This window comes from Macaca mulatta, chromosome 11, assembly GCF_049350105.2.
Source record: "Macaca mulatta isolate MMU2019108-1 chromosome 11, T2T-MMU8v2.0, whole genome shotgun sequence".
NCBI classification, from domain to species: Eukaryota; Metazoa; Chordata; class Mammalia; order Primates; family Cercopithecidae; genus Macaca; species Macaca mulatta.
The window spans coordinates 21144981-21163691 of record NC_133416.1 but is presented as its reverse complement, the minus strand read 5'-3'; the positions used below and the strand labels follow the sequence as shown (position 1 = coordinate 21163691).

At 35.6% G+C, this 18711-nt stretch overlaps 1 protein-coding gene across 3 annotated transcripts in view; it reads left to right on the top strand.

The window, feature by feature from the left end:
- The window catches only part of PLCZ1 (phospholipase C zeta 1), a 53229-nt gene extending 35682 nt beyond the window's left edge, over nt 1-17547 (top strand). For all 3 annotated transcript variants that reach the window (XM_001095846.5, XM_015151215.3, XM_077955961.1), the window contains 8 exons: nt 524-608; nt 708-775; nt 2317-2473; nt 5961-6077; nt 7151-7320; nt 12508-12637; nt 16447-16596; nt 17403-17547. In XM_001095846.5, coding sequence (XP_001095846.2) covers nt 524-608; nt 708-775; nt 2317-2473; nt 5961-6077; nt 7151-7320; nt 12508-12637; nt 16447-16596; nt 17403-17488 — 963 coding nt within the window. In that variant the 3' untranslated portion in view covers nt 17489-17547. The remainder of the gene's footprint in view (nt 1-523; nt 609-707; nt 776-2316; nt 2474-5960; nt 6078-7150; nt 7321-12507; nt 12638-16446; nt 16597-17402) is intronic.
- Nucleotides 17548-18711: the final 1164 nt, after the last annotated feature.

Below are 18711 nucleotides of genomic sequence, written 5' to 3'. Positions count from 1 at the left end.
AGTTAATGATGCTTATGTGTAATACAGAAGAAATTTGAAGAGTCTTTATTATAAATCTTTAATTTAGTCTATACTAGATGCCAGACACTTATGATAGACATTTTAATATACCTGATTTCATTCAATACTTTTTAATGTTGGATAAGAAAATGATGAGCTGAAGCACTTACTACCAGAAGTTGTAACATTTTAATTGCAATATCATGGTAAGTATTTATATATATACTTTTCACATATTTCAAATTTTTGGAATAGCACCAACTTGTGAAATATAAAAGAAATGGCATATGGTAAGTCTCAATCATAACAGGCTCATTTTTTGGTGAATTACAATCAATAACATTGTATCACTGTATTCATTCCTTTACTGAGGTGTGAATAGGGATATGGGAAAAAAATGGAGTTCTTACATATCTTTTTACTGTAGGCTAATTGGAAATATAGTGAAACACTTTTCAATGACTGTTACAATGCAAATTGACTTGTAAATGTGTAATTGTTATCTCTCAAATTGTTTCCTTAGGCACTAAAATTCAAAGTATTAGTTAAAAATAAGAAAATAGGAACCTTAAAGGAAACCCATGAAAGAAAAGGTTCTGATAAGCGTGGTAAGGTGGAGGAATGGGAAGAAGAAGTGGCAGATCTGGAGGAGGAGGAGGAGGAGGAGGAGAAATTCAAAGAATCAGAAATATTCGAATCTGTTTTAGGAGAAAATCAAGACAAGGAAACAGGGGTAAAAAAGTTATCTGGAGTAACGCTTTTCAAGAAAAAGAAGGTGAGGTGGTGCTTTGTGAAAATCTTACAAATGATTGGAAAGTTTTCTAATTTTATTCTTGGTGGAGAATTTTTTTAAATTCTGGAGAAAAATAATTTTCCTTCTTATAAAAACTTTAGTCTATCATTTACAATTTACTTCGAAAACATTGATGGTGGAAGATGAATTTTTTAAATTGTCTCTTTTCTTATGTTAGCTACTTAAATTTTTTTTTTCTCTAGGCTGAGCACGGTGGCTGGCTCATGCCTGTAATCCCAGCACTTTGGGAGGTCAAGGTGGGCGGATCATATGAGGTCAGGAGTTTGAGATCAGCCTGGCCCACATGGTGAAACCCCCTCTCTACTAAAAATACGAAAATTAGCCAGGCATGGTGACGCATGCCTGTAGTTCCAGCTACTTGGGATGCTGAAGCAGGAGAATTGCTTGAACCTAGGACGCGGAGGTTGCAGTGAGCCGAGATGGCACCATTGCACTCCAGCCTGAGCAACAGAATGAGATCCTGTTTCAAAAAAAAAAAAAAAGTTTTCTATAGTTGATAAATATTATGCACTCTTATGAAGCAGGCTTTGTGCAAAGTGCAACAGATGCAGAGATACACAACATAATTTCCTTGGTCTCAAGTAAAGACAAAGGCAAGATTCAATGTTTATAATACATAGTGTTATATGTACACACATTAACATGATGAAACAAAATATATTAGGTTGCATGTGACACAAAAGCAATCCAGCTGGTTTAAATAAAATGATAATTAATTAATTGACCTATATAGAAAAGTTCAGTGAAAGGGATTTTAATTTCAAAAATGACTTGATATAGTGTCTCACATAAAGTCAGCAGAACTTCAGTTCTTTCTCCAGCTTTGCTCCCACTTTCTCTGTGTTGGTGCATGGCTATTGCAAGGATTCAGCTTTATATCATTTCAGCTTCAAATCCAGTGGAATGCCTATCTCTTGGCAGAGCAAGCAATTTTTTTTTTTTGTACGTTGGCTCTGATCTGGTTATGCGCAGATCCCTGAACCAATTACTGTTGCTAGGGGAATGCACAGCTCTGTTTAGCTGGCCCAATCTGCGTGACTCATACTTGGATTGAGCATGAGCAAGAAATGTTTTCCCAAAACAAAACTTGGGAAATGGCTAAAAAGAAGTGTAAAAGAAATAGACGCCGGGTTGTGAAATGGCAAATGTTTGCTATGTAATAGAAGTCATTTCAGTGTAAATTTATTCATGACGAAAATTCCTAAGTTTATAAAATTTATGGGAATACACTGAGATCTTTAGGAAAAAATAAATAGTAATAATTGTGGTCCTCAATACTTATTACATTGATCATGATTTTTAAATTTAAACTAGCTTATATTCATATGAAATATTTTTGTTTCCAAAAATAATCACATTGAGTTAATCCAAACGGTGTTTGAGGAGATAATCTTATGAAAAGATGAAAATCATTTATTTGAAAGTGTATTTTCTTTACCAGAAAAAGATTTTTTTCCCAATGATTAGCATAAAAATGTAAAATTACTGCATTTTATTTTTAGACCAGGAAGCTAAAAATTGCTCTGGCCTTATCTGATCTTGTCATTTATACTAAAGCTGAGAAGTTCAAAAGCTTTCAACATTCAAGATTATATCAGCAATTTAATGAAAATAATTCTATTGGGGAGACACAAGCCCGAAAACTTTCAAAATTGAGAGGTAAATTTTTGTGACTCAAATAGATGAAACGTTTAAATGAGTTAGAGTCACTGCTAGGGTGTTAAGATTGCTCAGTGATATTTATAAAATGTATATTCTCATAAAATTTCAACATATTTAACATAATTTAGAATGGGGTTACATACCTCAGGTCTCATTAAGTTTTATTTCACAGAACTTAGCCATTAATTAACTTTCCTAAGCCAAGACATTTTGATTGAGAATGTCCGATGTGGCCACATTTGTTGAGGGCTGGGGGACTGTGGTGAGCAGTTTGTATAGGAGAGCAGTGGCAGGGCTGCAGAGGGAGGCAGACCCAAATTAGAAGGCTTGAACTTTGTCCTGGAAGCGAAGGTGAGCAGGAGAAAATTGAACTCTCAGGAGCGGCATGATCCACTGTATTTCTAAACGATACCTCTGATAGCAGCCAAAGGGTGAGACTGCAGGTAGGAAGGTGGTAACAAAGATTTATGGCAGTGAGAGCGGAGACAGGATGAACTTTGTGGATTTAATAGGCATTGAAGAGGGTAGGGTTAATCAGACTTGGAGGCTCTATGTCTATGGTGAAAGAGGAAGAAATGGCGCCCAGGCTGGACTACCAGATGGCTGTGCAGAGTGTGCACGCCCCACTGCACACCTTCAGAGGTGCCATCTGTCTCTGCATCTTCTTTTCACTGCCCCTAATTCTAAAACTGAGGTGGTTTGGCAGTGCCCAAAGTAAAACGGGGCCTGAGAAAGAGAATGGGAAGAAGCCTCATTATGTGAGGAATGTCCCAAACTTAAAAGGGAATGAGCAACTAACTTAACAGCCAGGTGACTCTGCTAATTCTCAAAAAATGGCAATTGTTTTTAGTAGTAGGGGTATGGGAGAAGTAGGGACAATAATGGATACAAAACTATAGCTGGATAGAATAAATAAGACATAGTATTTGATAGTGCAACAGGTGACCACAGTCAACAATAGTTTATAGTACATTTAAAAATAACTAAAAGAGTATAATTGGATTGTTTGTTACACAAAGGATAAATGCTTGAGGTGTTGGATATACCACTTACCCTGATGTGTTACTAGACATTGTATGTCTGTATCAAAATATCTCATGTACTGCATAAATATATTTATCTATGTACCCCCAAAAATTAAAAGTTAAAAAAATGCAATCTACCATCTTGTGTAGAAATACCACAGAAGGAAAATAAGCACCCACAATTGACTTGAGAAAAGTTGCTGGCTAGTTGGGATTGCAGATTCTGATAGATTTAATGATTAACCTTATTGGGCTGGTCATAGATATCCAAAGATTTTGAAGTATACTTTAGTTAATGTTCTCTATCTATTAGAGAGATACTGGATTTTTTAAAGGCTCTTTTCCTTTTTTAACCTGTGTGTTGTAACCAAAAATTAATTCAGTAGGTCTGGACTACAGTTAAATAATAGAATAGAATAGGATAGAGTAGTCTAGAGTAGAATGGAATGGGATGGAATGGAATGGAATGGAGTAGAATAGAATAGAATAGAAGTGTATTGCAAGCAGTAATAATAAATATGGTTTTATGAAGCAATTGTGCATGGTGCATGTGTGTTGGATTGTAAAATATATTTCTTACTGTAAGGTATGGTTAAGAGTTTGAATGACATGCTTTACTGGTCTCTGTTCCTTTAAATTATTGAACTTTTGTTGTTGTTCATGAGGACAGGACCTATGGGCACAGCATAAATAAATTATAATTTTATTACTCTCATCAGATTAAATACTTGCAAACATTTTGGAAAGGAATTGGATAGTTCTGAGTAGAGTCAAAGTATAGCATTACCATTTCTTTGAACGGGTATAGGGCATTTTTCTTGTTTAATAGTAAATAATCAATGTTAATAGTAAATAATGATGTCAGCAAAGGTTTAACTTCAAGGATGTCAATTATTATTATAAACATAATAAAAATTAAAAATAATGTAGATGAATATTATTGAAATGAAATGATGTTCACATTATTTTACTAAATAAAAATAGCGGTTTGTGAAAGGGAACAAACATTATCATTCAACTAAAAATTACACACATACAAAAGAATGGGAAGATATATATCAAGGAGTTATCAGTGGTTATCAATTGGATGATGACATATGGTTTTATTTGTTCTTTGATGTCCTCCTATTTTACAGTAAACATGAACTGCATTTGTAATAACAAACATGTTTAATTTCTAAAGGATAATCTCAGAAATAGCAAAATCATTTTATGTTATGAGACCTTAGTCATCATTCACATTTATTACTTCGTAAATGAGAAACATTAAGACTTAGAAGAGTATGTGTTTTGCCTAAGGACAGACATCTGTTAGGACTAGATAAAGGAGCATGAAACTTGGACACCTATGCTGCATTTATACACACATGGTTTCAAAATAAACTTTCTCTCAAGGAATGTATAACTTTTGAAAATAAATATTGATAAAATTAACTGTAATTTTTAATTTGACAGTGCTTCCTAAATAATAGTATTTAGGGTGAGGGGAGAGGTGATTCTATTCTAGTTGGATTAGCAAATGAAGTGAGCCATAAGCAAAAGGCTTTCTCCCATCACGAGTCACTATATCAGCAGGAATGGTTGCAGAAACAGGATCTGTTTAATTAAAAAAGAAAAACTTTGGAGAAGCATGAAATCTGTGTTCAAAAATTTGAAGAAGGTGCCAAATGGTAAAGGGTTTAAGTTAGTTTGAATCTGAAGTGACTTAAATATATAGACAAGAAGAAACACAAAGAATATGTACAGAAACTGTGTATAGATTCTGTACAGACTATGTGTGTATGTTTGTTCTTGTTTGTGTGTATACTTCAAGTACATAGAGATTATCCCAGTAAGAACGACATTTGAAATAATTAAAAGCATTGAGAGTTTTTCAATGGAGAGATGTAAACACAGATTGAATAAACTTTGGGGGAAGATGCTGGAGTGAAGGGATTGGAAGTTGAACTGGACAACTTTGGGGTGCCTTTAAATCCTGAGAACCTGTGAAATGTTCAGTAGGATTAATTTAGCTGGAATCATATAGCTTTGTGTGACTTTGATGTGATTCTGTCCTACTGTGAAAATCAAAGTGGAAAAATAATGAGGGAAAATGCTGCTTTTGTTTTGAAAAATGAATGGATTATATTTTGGAGTTTTATGTATTCTTACAACAAAGTGAAATAATTTGGATATAAAAATTATATAAATTAGTCAATTTTTTCCTTGAATGATCAGTGTATATAAATTTTATGATAAAATTGTCACTAACATCTAAATAATAGTGAATTATACTGTAAACATAAAGGCATGGATTTATTTTGATATTCATGAATTGCAAATTTTTGCCAAGACAATACATACCAAAATTGTTGAAACTATTATAGAATTATATAATATATATATACATATATATAAGAAATAGTGGCTTATTTAATTTATTTGAATTCTTTCACAATGGTTTAATAATTCTTTTTCAGCCCATGAGTTTATTTTTCACACCAGGAAGTTCATTACCAGAATATATCCCAAAGCAACAAGAGCAGACTCTTCTAATTTTAATCCCCAAGAATTTTGGAATATAGGTTGTCAAATGGGTATGTTATATAGGATATTGAGTTGTTTGCAAAAGTAACATAAAATGAATTCATTTTATGAATGTATGAAAAACTTGTGAAAAGGGCTTTCTGTAAAATATTTTTTGGCCTGGGGGTTTTGGGGTCAGGCACTAATGGTGTCATGTGTTTTAAGAGTTGAAGTCATTCCTATCTGGGTTGAAGCGGGGTAAATCTCGGTGATTGTTCGGGGGAATGGTGGTTAAATTCATGAGGAATTAATATGAGGCATGTGAAGTGGAGGAAGGGAACAAGGAAACCCAAATGGACATTGAAGATCAAATTCCTTTGCTTGAGATATGCTCAAGGCCTCTTCAAATCAAGTGACCTCTATCATTTATACTTTACATGAGCTTCTACATTCACAGATTTGAAAAGTGAATAAGATTGCATAACCTGGTTATTTGCCCTCACCAGACCCTTATTCCAAACTGCACAGCTAGTACAGCACTGCACTAACCCATCAGAAAGTACCAGGTGTTACCCTTCTTCTACCGGATTGTGGCAAGGCCTGTAGGTGTGAGGAGAAGTGGGGATATTGGGGCTGGGTGGAGGGCAGAGTGTGGTACTCTCTACGGTGGCTATTTACCAGCCTATATCGAGGTGCTTCCATATTTTAACGACAATTATTGCTTTGCCTGTTTCTCACTTTCTCCTCAAGTGACAACAGCATCTCATGGACTTGAAAATGTGTGACATAGTTGGTGTCTTTACCTCTTGCATTTAATGCACTGATACTCTTTATTCTGATATTTCTTAAGTGTTACCTGACATGAACATTGTTATTCTATAATCTATACTGGATACCATTTTGATTTCTTTACTCAAAGCTGTGTAGTAATTTACTTACAGATTAAACTTTGGAACTTATCAATATACCTTAATATAGACATGGCAGGAGAAAGAGTTTTAAAAATCATGAATTATTAGGCTAATGATGCTTGCTCATAGAACATTTAGGGATATAGAATCCATGATTAGATTTCAGTAAATGGTTTGTGTTCCTTTATTTGTATTCTCTATTACCTGACAATGTCAAAACTTCTTTCTTATAGTGGCTTTAAATTTCCAGACCCCTGGTCTGCCTATGGATCTGCAAAATGGGAAATTTTTGGATAATGGTGGTTCTGGATATATTTTGAAACCACATTTCTTAAGAGAGAGTGAATCATACTTTAACCCAAGTGACATAAAAGACAGTATGCCAATTACACTTACAATAAGGGTAAGATTAATAACTTTTCTTTTATATTTTTTGGTTATCATATAAACTAGATAGTGTACATTAGTATTTTGAATTCCACTGATTTGCTTTAATTTCTTTTATATTTCTGTTAATCTTTTTAGGTAGTATATGTGGGTAGTATTTCAGTATCCTTCTATATCTGAAAAATGTCTTCCTGTTGCAATTTTACATGAATGATTATCTGCCTGTGAATAGACATATTGAGGCTAAAACCTTCCCCTCTCCAAGTTCTACTTAGATGATTTCATTGTATTTAGGCATTTAATATTGCGAGATACAGGTCTCAGTTCAGCCCACTAATTACCTTGTGGCATGTTACTTTTTCTTGCCTTTGATGAATTTTACCTGGAAATTTTAGGAGCCCTTGTCTTTTCCTCAGTCTCCACGATTAGGCTTTTGTAGGTCAGGATTTCCCCCCCACACCATATGCCTGTTAATATCATTTGATTACTTAAAAAGAAAAATTACCCATATGTCTTTCTCCAGTATCTGTCTTCTGTGTCTATTAATTTGTGTCAACTTTAACATACTCCCTTTTCCTCTGCATGTTGGGAGAGCTTTTAACATTTTTTCTTTATGTTGATGATTCAAAGTCTGCATTTGATTTTGTTCTTTACTGATTTTAATGTAGAAATGATTTTTTTTATCCTGCATTATTAGTCCTCCTGCCCCGTTGTGGTTGACTTCATATTGCTTCCTTTTTATTTCTGTCTGTATCTCACCTAGCACCCTTCCTCCAGACTCTTGTCTTATTATTTTATCTTTTATTTTATTACATCCTGTAAAACCTTACGGAGCATAAAAGCCGTTGTCTAAGATTTGTTTCCATTAGTAAAGACTTTTCAAAACGTCTTTCTTATTCCTCTCCAACCTAAGTGCTATGTTTATTTTCTTTTTAAAATGTCACCAAATCTTTTGAAAAACCTCTAGTTGCTTTTTCTCTCCACTTACTTATGAGCAATTCTGTTTTAGGCTATAACTGTACTTGTTGTTTGCAAATCAATAGAGTGGGTACGGTTTCATTGGTCCCTCTTTCCATTTAACTAGTTACTCCCAGAACTGTATAAATCATCTCAGATCCTACAGTAATTTTGTAAGTACTTGTGTTTCTGTCCCTGGCCAGCACGTCATTACTTAGTGAAGCTCTGCCAGCTGCTGGGCGCTCCCCTGCTCCCCATTACCCGGCTGTTAGAGTGCAGGAAATGCTGGGGCCTCCAGAATGTGCTTCTCCTGCGACTCTTCTTCCTAGCTCAGCTCCTTTTTCCACCATCGTAATACCACAGGATTTGGGAAACTATGCTCCACATTTACTTCAGGCCCTAGCCATTTTATCTCAGCTGAGAATGGGAGGATTGAGAGCTTTTTCCAGAAATTAATGTGGAAAGTATAGCAAAGATGAACAGGACTAGAAAGATCCTGACCATTGCAGGAAACAGTGCCTGTGAAGTATGTAGCTGACTTTTGCATTGTCTGTTAAGGAGTTTGTGACTCTGATGTAGAAGCATTTAGTGGATACGCAGCAATTGCCTACAACACTGGATTGTTAATACTACTTCAAGGTCTGGCAAAGTATTAACCACTGATTTCACTTTACAATGCTATTATAATGTTGGCATCCTTTTTGTAGTGATCTGGTAAAAAGAAATGGCAGATCAGCCACTTTGAAGATCCCTTCCATTTGTACACACATCGCTTTTCTGTGCTCTGGGACTGGACTCTCCTTTTACCCCCTACCTTCCAAGTGATTGCCATTTTCATATGTGGCTTCCTCTTTCTCTGCTTTCCCTAAAGACATTTATGTTAATTGAAGTCTTTCCTTAAACCTTGTCTCAAACTATTCTCCTTGGGTTCTGTTACATAAACATTCACAGTTTCACCACCAACAGTGCTCAAGTCTTTAATTGGACCTCATTTTGGGAATCTAAAGGCATATGTTAGCTCACTGAGCATCCTTACCGCCTTAATCACCATTCTGTCAAACTTAAAATATTAAAAGCTTGAACATCCCTTCCTAATCAAATCTACTTCTACTCTTATTTAAATGTCAACAAATGGCCCCATTCTTCCCCTCTGCTCAGACAAGAAAATAGGGAGTCATTCTCATCTTCCACATCTCCTTCATGTCCCGCATCCAGACCAACTTTAAATTCTCCTGATTCTATTCCTAAATGTTTGCCCTCTCCATTCTCTTGATCTGACCTACTTTGGTGCTGTCCTGTATCAGGAATTTACTACCTGTCATCAGGTCTATTTCTTTGGCTTCCTGATGGTTTCAGGTAGCCGGTCTCAGTCCTCCATATCTATTCTCCACAAGTTGACCAGAGAGATTTTGCTACAGTGCTAATGTTATCATGCATGCATAATATTTATTTGTGTCTCTTGACTACTTTCTTGGTTAGGCCTTGGCCTACTTGCATAGTCCTATCTCTCACCACTTCTAGCCTTTCACCCTGTTCTACAACCATGTGGAACTAGGATCCTTCTCGAACCATGACTCACCTCCACGAATTGCGTATGCTCTTTCTGTAACTAGAGCATTCTTTCAGCCTTACCTGCCTATTGCATTTTGACTCACTTTTCAAGACTTAGGAATCATGTCCTTTTGAAAGCATTTTCCTAGGCTAGGTTAGCTGTGCTTCTTTTCGTAGCTTTGCTGTTTTCCGTTAAACTCTCTGCAGGCATATATTACTTGTCTTCTCCATTTGTCTGAGGATTCCTTAAGGATTAGAGATATGGGCATGGCGTGGTGGCTCACGTCTGTAATCCCAGCATTTTGGGAGGCTGAGGTGGGTGGATCACCTGAGTCAGGAGCTCAAGACCAGCCTGGCTAACATGGTGAAACCCCGTTTCTACTCAAAATAAAAAAATTAGCTGGGTGTGGTGATGCGCCACTATAATCCCAGCTACTCAGGAGGCTGAGGCAGGAGAATTGCTTGAGCCCAGGAGGCGGAGGTTGCAGTGAGCCAAGGTCACACCATTGCACTCCAGCTTGGGTAGCAAGAGCCAAAGTTCGTCTCAAAACAACAACCACCACCACTAAAACCAAAAAGAGATGTGTTTTGTTCCATTCTTATTTGTGCCTGATACAAAGTATATTTTCAATATATCTAGGTTCATTGAACAAATACATTATTTTTCCTGTTAAGAATAGTAAAGAGAACATAGGTGCTCTTTTATTGAGAAAGTGAAGGCGGAAGGCAGCTAGTGTGCACAGATGCTCACAAATGCCATGTTTGTATTCTGAGGAGTCTCTTGTTGAGGTGTAAGTGGCATGGAGAGTTAATGATTCTCCAGGAAGCTGCTGCCATGGCCATGTGGGTCTTTCTCTGTTACCTCTATCACTCTGGGGAGTTTTGTGATTATGACTTGCTCAGATAGTAGAGGGCATGATTTGGGGATCAGAGGGCCTAGTTTTATTATAAGCTTCCTTAAGTTTTATTATAAGCTTCCAAATGTTGATGAAGGCATTTGACGTTTCTGCTTTACTCTTTGTCATCTGCAATCTGAGAGTTTTGGTTTAGGGCAGTTATTTTCAAGTTTATAAAAACTACAGGACTGCTTTCTAAATCCAAAATCTTATGGGTAAGGCCAATGGATAACAACAGAGTTGACCATTGAGGGCTTTTTGTTTGACATTCCTTCCTCCACACTGGCTCCTGTACAAACAAATCTGTAAATTTGTTTATAAATTATTTGATCAATACTCCCTAAACCAGGGGTGTCCAATCTTTTGGCTTCCCTGGGCCACGTTGGAGGAAGAGGAATTATCTTGGGCCACACATAAAATACACTAACACTAATGATAGCTGATGAGCTTTAAAAAATGCAAAAAAAAAAAAAAAACAATGTTTTAAGAAAGTTTACGAATTTGTGTTGGGCCACATTCAAAGCCACCATGGGCCACGTGAGGCCCGCAGGTTGGACAAGCTTGCCCTAAATTCTTATTCAGTTCTCATATTCAATGATGTTTTTCAAAATTAGATAATTTTTTTTTCTTCTTGGAATGAGGTACACCGAGCTGAACCTACTCCATTTTGGGAAGCGTCTATTACCTGCAGAATGATATTTAGCAGATCTGTAGTGGTACTGGGACCAGTGTGCTATATGTTTATGGCCATTGTTCTTTCTAATTACTTTGGTGTCTAATTATGCTGATGCCCATTCCATACTGATTGCTAAACAGTTGCACAGGCATACTGGCTTCTAGCTAATGCCATAGTCTGTGGAATTAGGAAAAGTTACACATTAGTGGTTTTTCTTTTCCTTTCTTTTCTCTTCTCCTCCTTCTCTCCCTCCTTCCTTCCCTCTTTTCCTTCCTTTATTCCTTTATAAGGGAAAATTACACATTAGTCATTTTTCTTTTCCTTTCTTTTCTCTTCTCCTCCTTCTTTCCATCCTACCTTCCCTCTTTTTTTCCCTTTATTCCTTTATAATCAAACTTAATGATATATTTGTTTCTCTTTATGCAACCTTCAGAAATTGGAATTATGCCTCAATTTTTATAACTGCATTTTTAGGCTTTTATCTTCTATCTCTTAGTCTAAGTTAGTACATTTCAAATATAGTTTTCTTGTGTGCTCATTTTGTTCCTTAAATTATAACAAATTTTTGTTTCAACAATTAGCTTGGCAAATAAAAATTTAAATACAATTATTATTAATTACTTTATTAAGATTTCTTTGACACCCAGTCCCTAATATACGTATGAAATAATTGATTTTGTCAAACTCAGAAAATGCTATCATGGGAAGTTAAATGGTACATTTTTAAAAAAGTAATATTTATATAGCTTTTAATTTTTCCAGCATATATATATATATATATGAATTCAAAAACAGTACATGTTATCAGAGTAACTCAACCTGAATTCCCTAAAATGTGATCATAGCAAATGATTTTAAAACAAAAATATGTTAATAAATTGAAAATTGTGGACATCGTGGATTTCACTATAATTTTGTGCATATTCTTGGTGTTTACTGATAACTGAGGATAAAAGACTTACATTTTAAAATTTGTATTATATTCATTATATTCCACTTTCAATCTTTGTGGGAACTGACTTAGAGTCCTTCAACTTTTTGTAATACATAATTAAATTTTGAAATAAATGGTGATGCAACTTAATATCTTGCTAAATTCTTATATTCATATATATTTGTGCAGCTCATCAGTGGTATCCAGTTGCCTCTTACTCATTCATCATCTAACAAAGGTGATACATTAGTAATTATAGAAGTTTTTGGTGTTCCAAATGATCAAATGAAGCAGCAGACTCGTGTAATTAAAAAAAATGGTGAGCTTCTAATATACCGTATTGAACTTCCATTAGCCTTCTTGTTGGAAAGCTTACAAATTATATGTTGATAGAGTTTTGATACATATCTATTATTCATAAGACAAGGGTTTTCCATTATGTCCAAAATTAGCAAAATGTTATATGCAGCAAAAGCACTTTTATAATGATTAGGTTGTTTAGCTGTATTTTCAAATTATGAATACAGAAATGTATCTGACCTGCGAAATTATTGCTTAAAAAAATTTACCTCCTTTTTGTTTTTCCTCATGTTACTGAATTAAGAAGGCATTTTGACAGCCTCAGATCTACTTAGCTTCTAGCCTTTGTGTTAAATCAAAAATTTGTGATTTTTGACACCGCATATTATATATTTTTATAATAAATTACTTGAATTATTTTAGATTAAAAGTCTATGGCTTCTGAATCAGGCTAAGGATGCCATAGAAACCTACTGATAGAATATTTGGATAATTCAGTCATTTTTGCCACAAGGGAAGTGAAGAATGAAAGGAAAGAACTTTGGTAAGATTTTCATCATTCTGGCATGCTATGACATCTTACACAGTATAGTACTGGCATTGCCATTTCTTCTCTGAGGTTGAAATGACTAAGGAAATTAGAAAAGAATGGGTTCCTAGGATTGACCCCTGGTCAGGGTCACCTTGAAGGAGACATTGGAACTGATTCTTGAGTCTGGAATCTTCTTCAAGGGATATTCTCAAAGCAAAGTGGACTTCATTCCAGAGTCTAGAAATATGCTTCCGGCCAAATGGTACTGACAGAGGAGCAGGCACAGTTTTCTTTTTCTTTTTCTTCTTGGATAATAATTTCTAACAATGCCCATAGTCTGCCTCCTTGGCACTCCCCTGAATACTTTCAGTGTGGCTTCTAGAGTGAAAGTCATGGAAAAAGATTTGGGAAGATTTTATTGCCTTATCCTATGTTATCAATGGGAAGGGATATTGATGATGACTTCCTGCCTCATTTGACACCCTTTAGAGTTGAAGGCACATTGCTATGGCTGTGTCCAGAGATAGTAACTGCTGATGTCATGTAACTTATAATAATCTATCTCTTGTTCCCTCCATCCTCTACTTGAATCTTCATCACAAAATGCTTAGAAACTTAATTTATTCAATGCACCCCTTATAATACTATGATTCTAGAATTTGTATTACATCCTTGGATTTTATGGGAATATCCTTGGAGAAATTCAATTTGGTTCATCAAACATTACTAAGCCTCTGCTATGCTAAAAGCCTTGTGCTAAGTAGTAAAAGACTTAAAATCTGTTTATTAAACGAATTCTTATATATGGACCAATTAACTATTCTATAGATAGTTTATAGTTCAGTGTGAAAGATGAGCTGTAAGTAAAATAATTATGATTTAGAGTAATTAGTGCTTCAAGGAGAGTACAAAGATTTGTACTGGAAGGGGGCACTTTTGGAGATGGTTCTTGGAGAATGAGTAGAATTTTTTAGAATTTGGGGAAAAGGACATTTAAGGCAGAAGCCATAATATAAGTCCTAAAATATGAAGAAAATACAATTTAAACATACCAGACAGAACACAAGAGTCCTAAAATATGAAGAAAACACAATTTAAACATGCTAGAGAAAAGCCAAGAAACTCACAATAGGTGGAATGTAGGGTGCTTAAGAAAGATTAGTGAGAGAAAAAATGAGAAAGTTATTTAGGAATGGTCATGGAAAATCTCAAAAGCTTTGCTAAGGTGTCAGGAACTTTCTTTTTTCTAGAAAATGGATAAAATTCAGACTTTTAAATAGGGCTATGACAGAGTTGAGTGTTAGGTTTTTTCCCACAGATTTGAGAAGAAGTATATGAGAGGGCAATGAGAAATACAAAGTAGAGTCAGGATAAAATTTCAGTGGTTAGAGGATATAAAAGTCATGGTGCAAAGGAGGCTATGGCAGTAGGAAAGGAATGGGGGGTGTAAGTGAGAAATACTGTGCAGAAGTCAACGTCCAGATGGCTGGACAAGAAGAATTTTAAGACGATTTAGCTAGACATGAGAGTCTGGGAGGAAAAGGATAACATTTGGATAAAACGTGGAAGTAATTCTTCAGTTTTGGTCATGTCTGGGAGAACTATTTTCATCATTATCAAATTTGGTATCCTGGTTTACTTTTTTTTTATGTTGCCAACTAAAAGTGAGGGCTTTCTCTTATAATTAATCCATATTTGTGTGTGTGTGTGTGTGTGTGTGTGTGTGTGAGACAGAGATAGATACAGGAGGAGGATGGAAGGGAGGCAGAGGCACATGTGTAATGAAGTAGGATTGGAGGAAGAAAAAATCAGTATAAACACTTCTGCGAGATGTTTTGCAGTGTCTATAAAGAATTGACTCTAAACCTGCCTCTGTACCCCTAAGAAGAGAAATTATTTCTTTTCTTAGGTCAAGGTAATGTGACCATTATTCCATCATGAGCCAATTAGTTTACTATTTCTGTGGGCATAGGCTGCACCCTGGGTTGCTATGTGGTAAATGTGCTCTTGTGACCACAGAAAACATAGATATAGTATAATTAGAAATTCATCAATGCTTCTGGAAATGTAAGTCAAAGAACAAAAGCTATTGTCATAGCAAGTGTAGCATTGCCTTTGTAAATGAAAAATAATACACATAATTCTTCTCCAAACCTTTGAGTCTTTATTAAGTAGAATTTATATTTAATTTGAATGTGAATTTCTTGATTCTGTTAAATTACGCTTTACTTTTTGGATGATTTGGGTCATACTGTGACACAAGGTGGATTTCTTGCTTGGCAAGAAATTGGTTGTTTGGGATGATTTATTTTCCTAGAGATTGAAATTCACCAACTTTGGACTTTGAAAGGAGCACTTAGTCTGAAGAAGGATCAAGAGCTGGCTTTAGTTCGTTATCTAGCTTTCAGTCTAACAACTATGTATGGAACTCTTCCCATAATAAGACTGACTGTATTAGTCCATTTTGACATTGCTCTAAAGATACTACCTGAGACTGGATAACTTACAAAGGAAAGAGATTTAATTGACTCACGGTTCCCTATGGCTGAGGAGGCCTCAGGAAACTTACAATCATGGCAGAAGGTGAAGGGGAAATAAATTTGGATCTTTTCATGTGGCAGCAGGAGATTGCTTGCAAGAGTGGGGAATACTGCCTTATGAAACCATCAGATCTCATGAGTACTCACTCTCTATCATGAGAACAGCATGGGAGAAACCACCCCCTATAAATCCAATCACTTTCCACTAGGTGTCTTCCTAAACACCTGGGGATTACAATTCAAGGTGAGATTTGGGTGAGGGCACAAAGCTTAACCATATCAAGGAGTTAGTATAGAAAAATGATGTTACTTAATTTTCTTCATTTCTCAATTTATTTGCTAAAGAATTGCCTAAGTACATCAGTCATATTCATAATGATTAAAAACTTTTGCTCTGAAGTCAGACTCCGCGTTTTTGAATTCCTGATCTGCCACTTGATGACCACATATGTGAAACTTTTAGGAAATAAGGTAATATCTTTGTGGCTCAGTTTTCCCATCCCATCAGGATAGGGTGGTTATCAGGATTAATTGAGTTGATCCATTCTTAGAACATTGCCCAGCAATAGTGAACACTCAATATTGTCTGGTTATTATTCCTCTCACACTGAGTGTGTTAAAAACCTATGTGCTCTAAACACAAGATATTATTATTGTTAAAGGATTCAAAAGAAAAAGTTTGGAGAACAAGTGTTATCTATTTTTTCCTAGATATGGTATCTATTATTCTTTGTATCTTCTTTTTTTGTATTTCAGCTTTTAGTCCAAGATGGAATGAAACATTTACATTTATTATTCATGTCCCAGAATTGGCATTGATACGTTTTGTTGTTGAAAGTCAAGGTTTAATAGCAGGAAATGAATTTCTTGGGCAATATACTTTGCCACTTCTATGCATGAACAAAGGTAATGTCCCTAAAAGTTAGATGATTGTACCAGCATTTAAATATAACTTGTGTATATCGAAGACACATTTGGACACACCAAATAGCTCTATCATAAAGTAGGATGTAAAGGAAATTTTATGTATTGACACATATTTTTTCTCTGTGGAATTATAAAAATGTATTCTCATGTGGAAGGTGGGGTGGGGGTGTGGGACTGACAGGAAGGCTAATTAGACAAACTTGGCATGTATAAGCATTTCTTTACATGCATCATAGTTCTTCTGTTTCAGTGAAGGGTAGTCATGACTACCATAAAGAAATGATGATGGGTGGCAACCAGAAGGGAGAAGCAGTGACTCATTCTTCCTGCCTGATGAGAAGAGATTGGGAGCCTGAGACTATCCTTTCCTGACCCCTTTTCAGGGCTGACTGCCTTTATGTTGCAGAGTCACCTTTCCAGGGTGATTTACACTGTGCTCCCAATTACCTCGTCTCAATATGCTTACTTTTCTAACAGCATCTGAGATGTGCCTAGGAAACAGGGTCTTCCTGAAGCAGAAGGGTGGTGGCTAATTTTGGATCATGCGGCACTTTGCGGAAGGAGAAGTATGAGTTGTGTGCTCAGTGTTGGGCAGTTAGGAAGTCAGAATAGAAAATGCAAATATTTAATTTTTGTGGAAGATTAATATACCAGATGGGAATATAACTCTATAGTCATGGTTTTTAATGTATGCTTAGTAAAGAGCTCTTGTGTCTCAGCGAGGCTGTTGGGGCCACCACTGATTAATTGGTTATTGGTCTAATTAGATATAATTCTTTTTGCAGGCTATCGTCGTGTTCCTCTGTTTTCCCGAATGGGTGAGAGCCTTGAGCCTGCTTCACTGTTTGTTTATGTTTGGTACGTCAGATAACAGCTAATGATAAATGACATATCATTAGCTATGCATCGCAATAAAACAGCCAAAATGAATGTCTATATGTTTTCTTTTTTAAACATAAATAACTACTCATAAAACTAGAAATATTGAGCCCATTCACTTAAAAATACACAAAAATAAATCAGTGGAAGAAAGAAAATAGAAACTTCAGAGGGTCCTGACCCAGCACGGTCTCCTGCTCTTCTGCTGCTGAGTTTTTTTCAACTGGCTTGTATCATTTTTAATTACTAGAACTTATAAGCTTTTGAAATACATCTAATTATAAAAGATAAATTGGCAAATATTTAGCAGTATAAAAGAAATGTGAAATCTAAGAGTGTTTTAGCTTCTAGACACTCACTACTGCATATTTTCCTGGGAAGGAATTAGATTGCCAGGCCCTCTGAGCCTTTTCATATCCTGGAGAGTAATTAGCCCCTGCATTCTTATGCTAGTTCTTAGATGCTGTGCACTGGAGTTGGTACCCTGTAATTAGACAGCCATTTTTATGAGTGTGTATAAAATTGATTTGCATGCAAACTGTATTCAGACTCCATATCTATAAAAGAGATCTACTGTGTGGACTTACATGCTTGAATCTTCAATTGATTTGAAATATTTCTGAATCTGTAGTAATCTGTACTGAATCTATACTTTCAAGTTGATTTCTTGGTCAAAGATGAGATTCCTGTCCAATCTCATCTGCTGGACTTCTTACCAACAGCAGAACTTTGCTTTATTAAATGTCATGTAGAAGAGTATGGAACCATGGATATTAATACTAATTCTACCACATTGTTGCGTGGTAGTGATGTGATAGCAACCAACACAAAGCTTGACAAAGGCGGGGACCTTTAATAGGTACTTTTGTAATGGAATGCTAACTAATAACTAAAATAACAAAATGACTGCTTGGGATGTATATTAACACATTATATCTTTATGATGAGAAAATATAAACCATCTAGCATGTTTTACTATTATCATGGTTTACTCTCAGCACTAAATGTTTAAATTCAAATTCCTAAGTCATAGGTAGTAAGAAATTGTGTGGTTACTACGTGCACAATCTTCCAGTTTCCACCTCAAGGGCTGTCTGGATTTAAGATCAGTGCACACCCTTCCCAGTAGGGATGCACAGCCAATTCTTAGAAAGATGCTTCTGTTTTGCCAGATAATGGATGGATCTTATTTAAATAATCAACTGTTCAGCATGA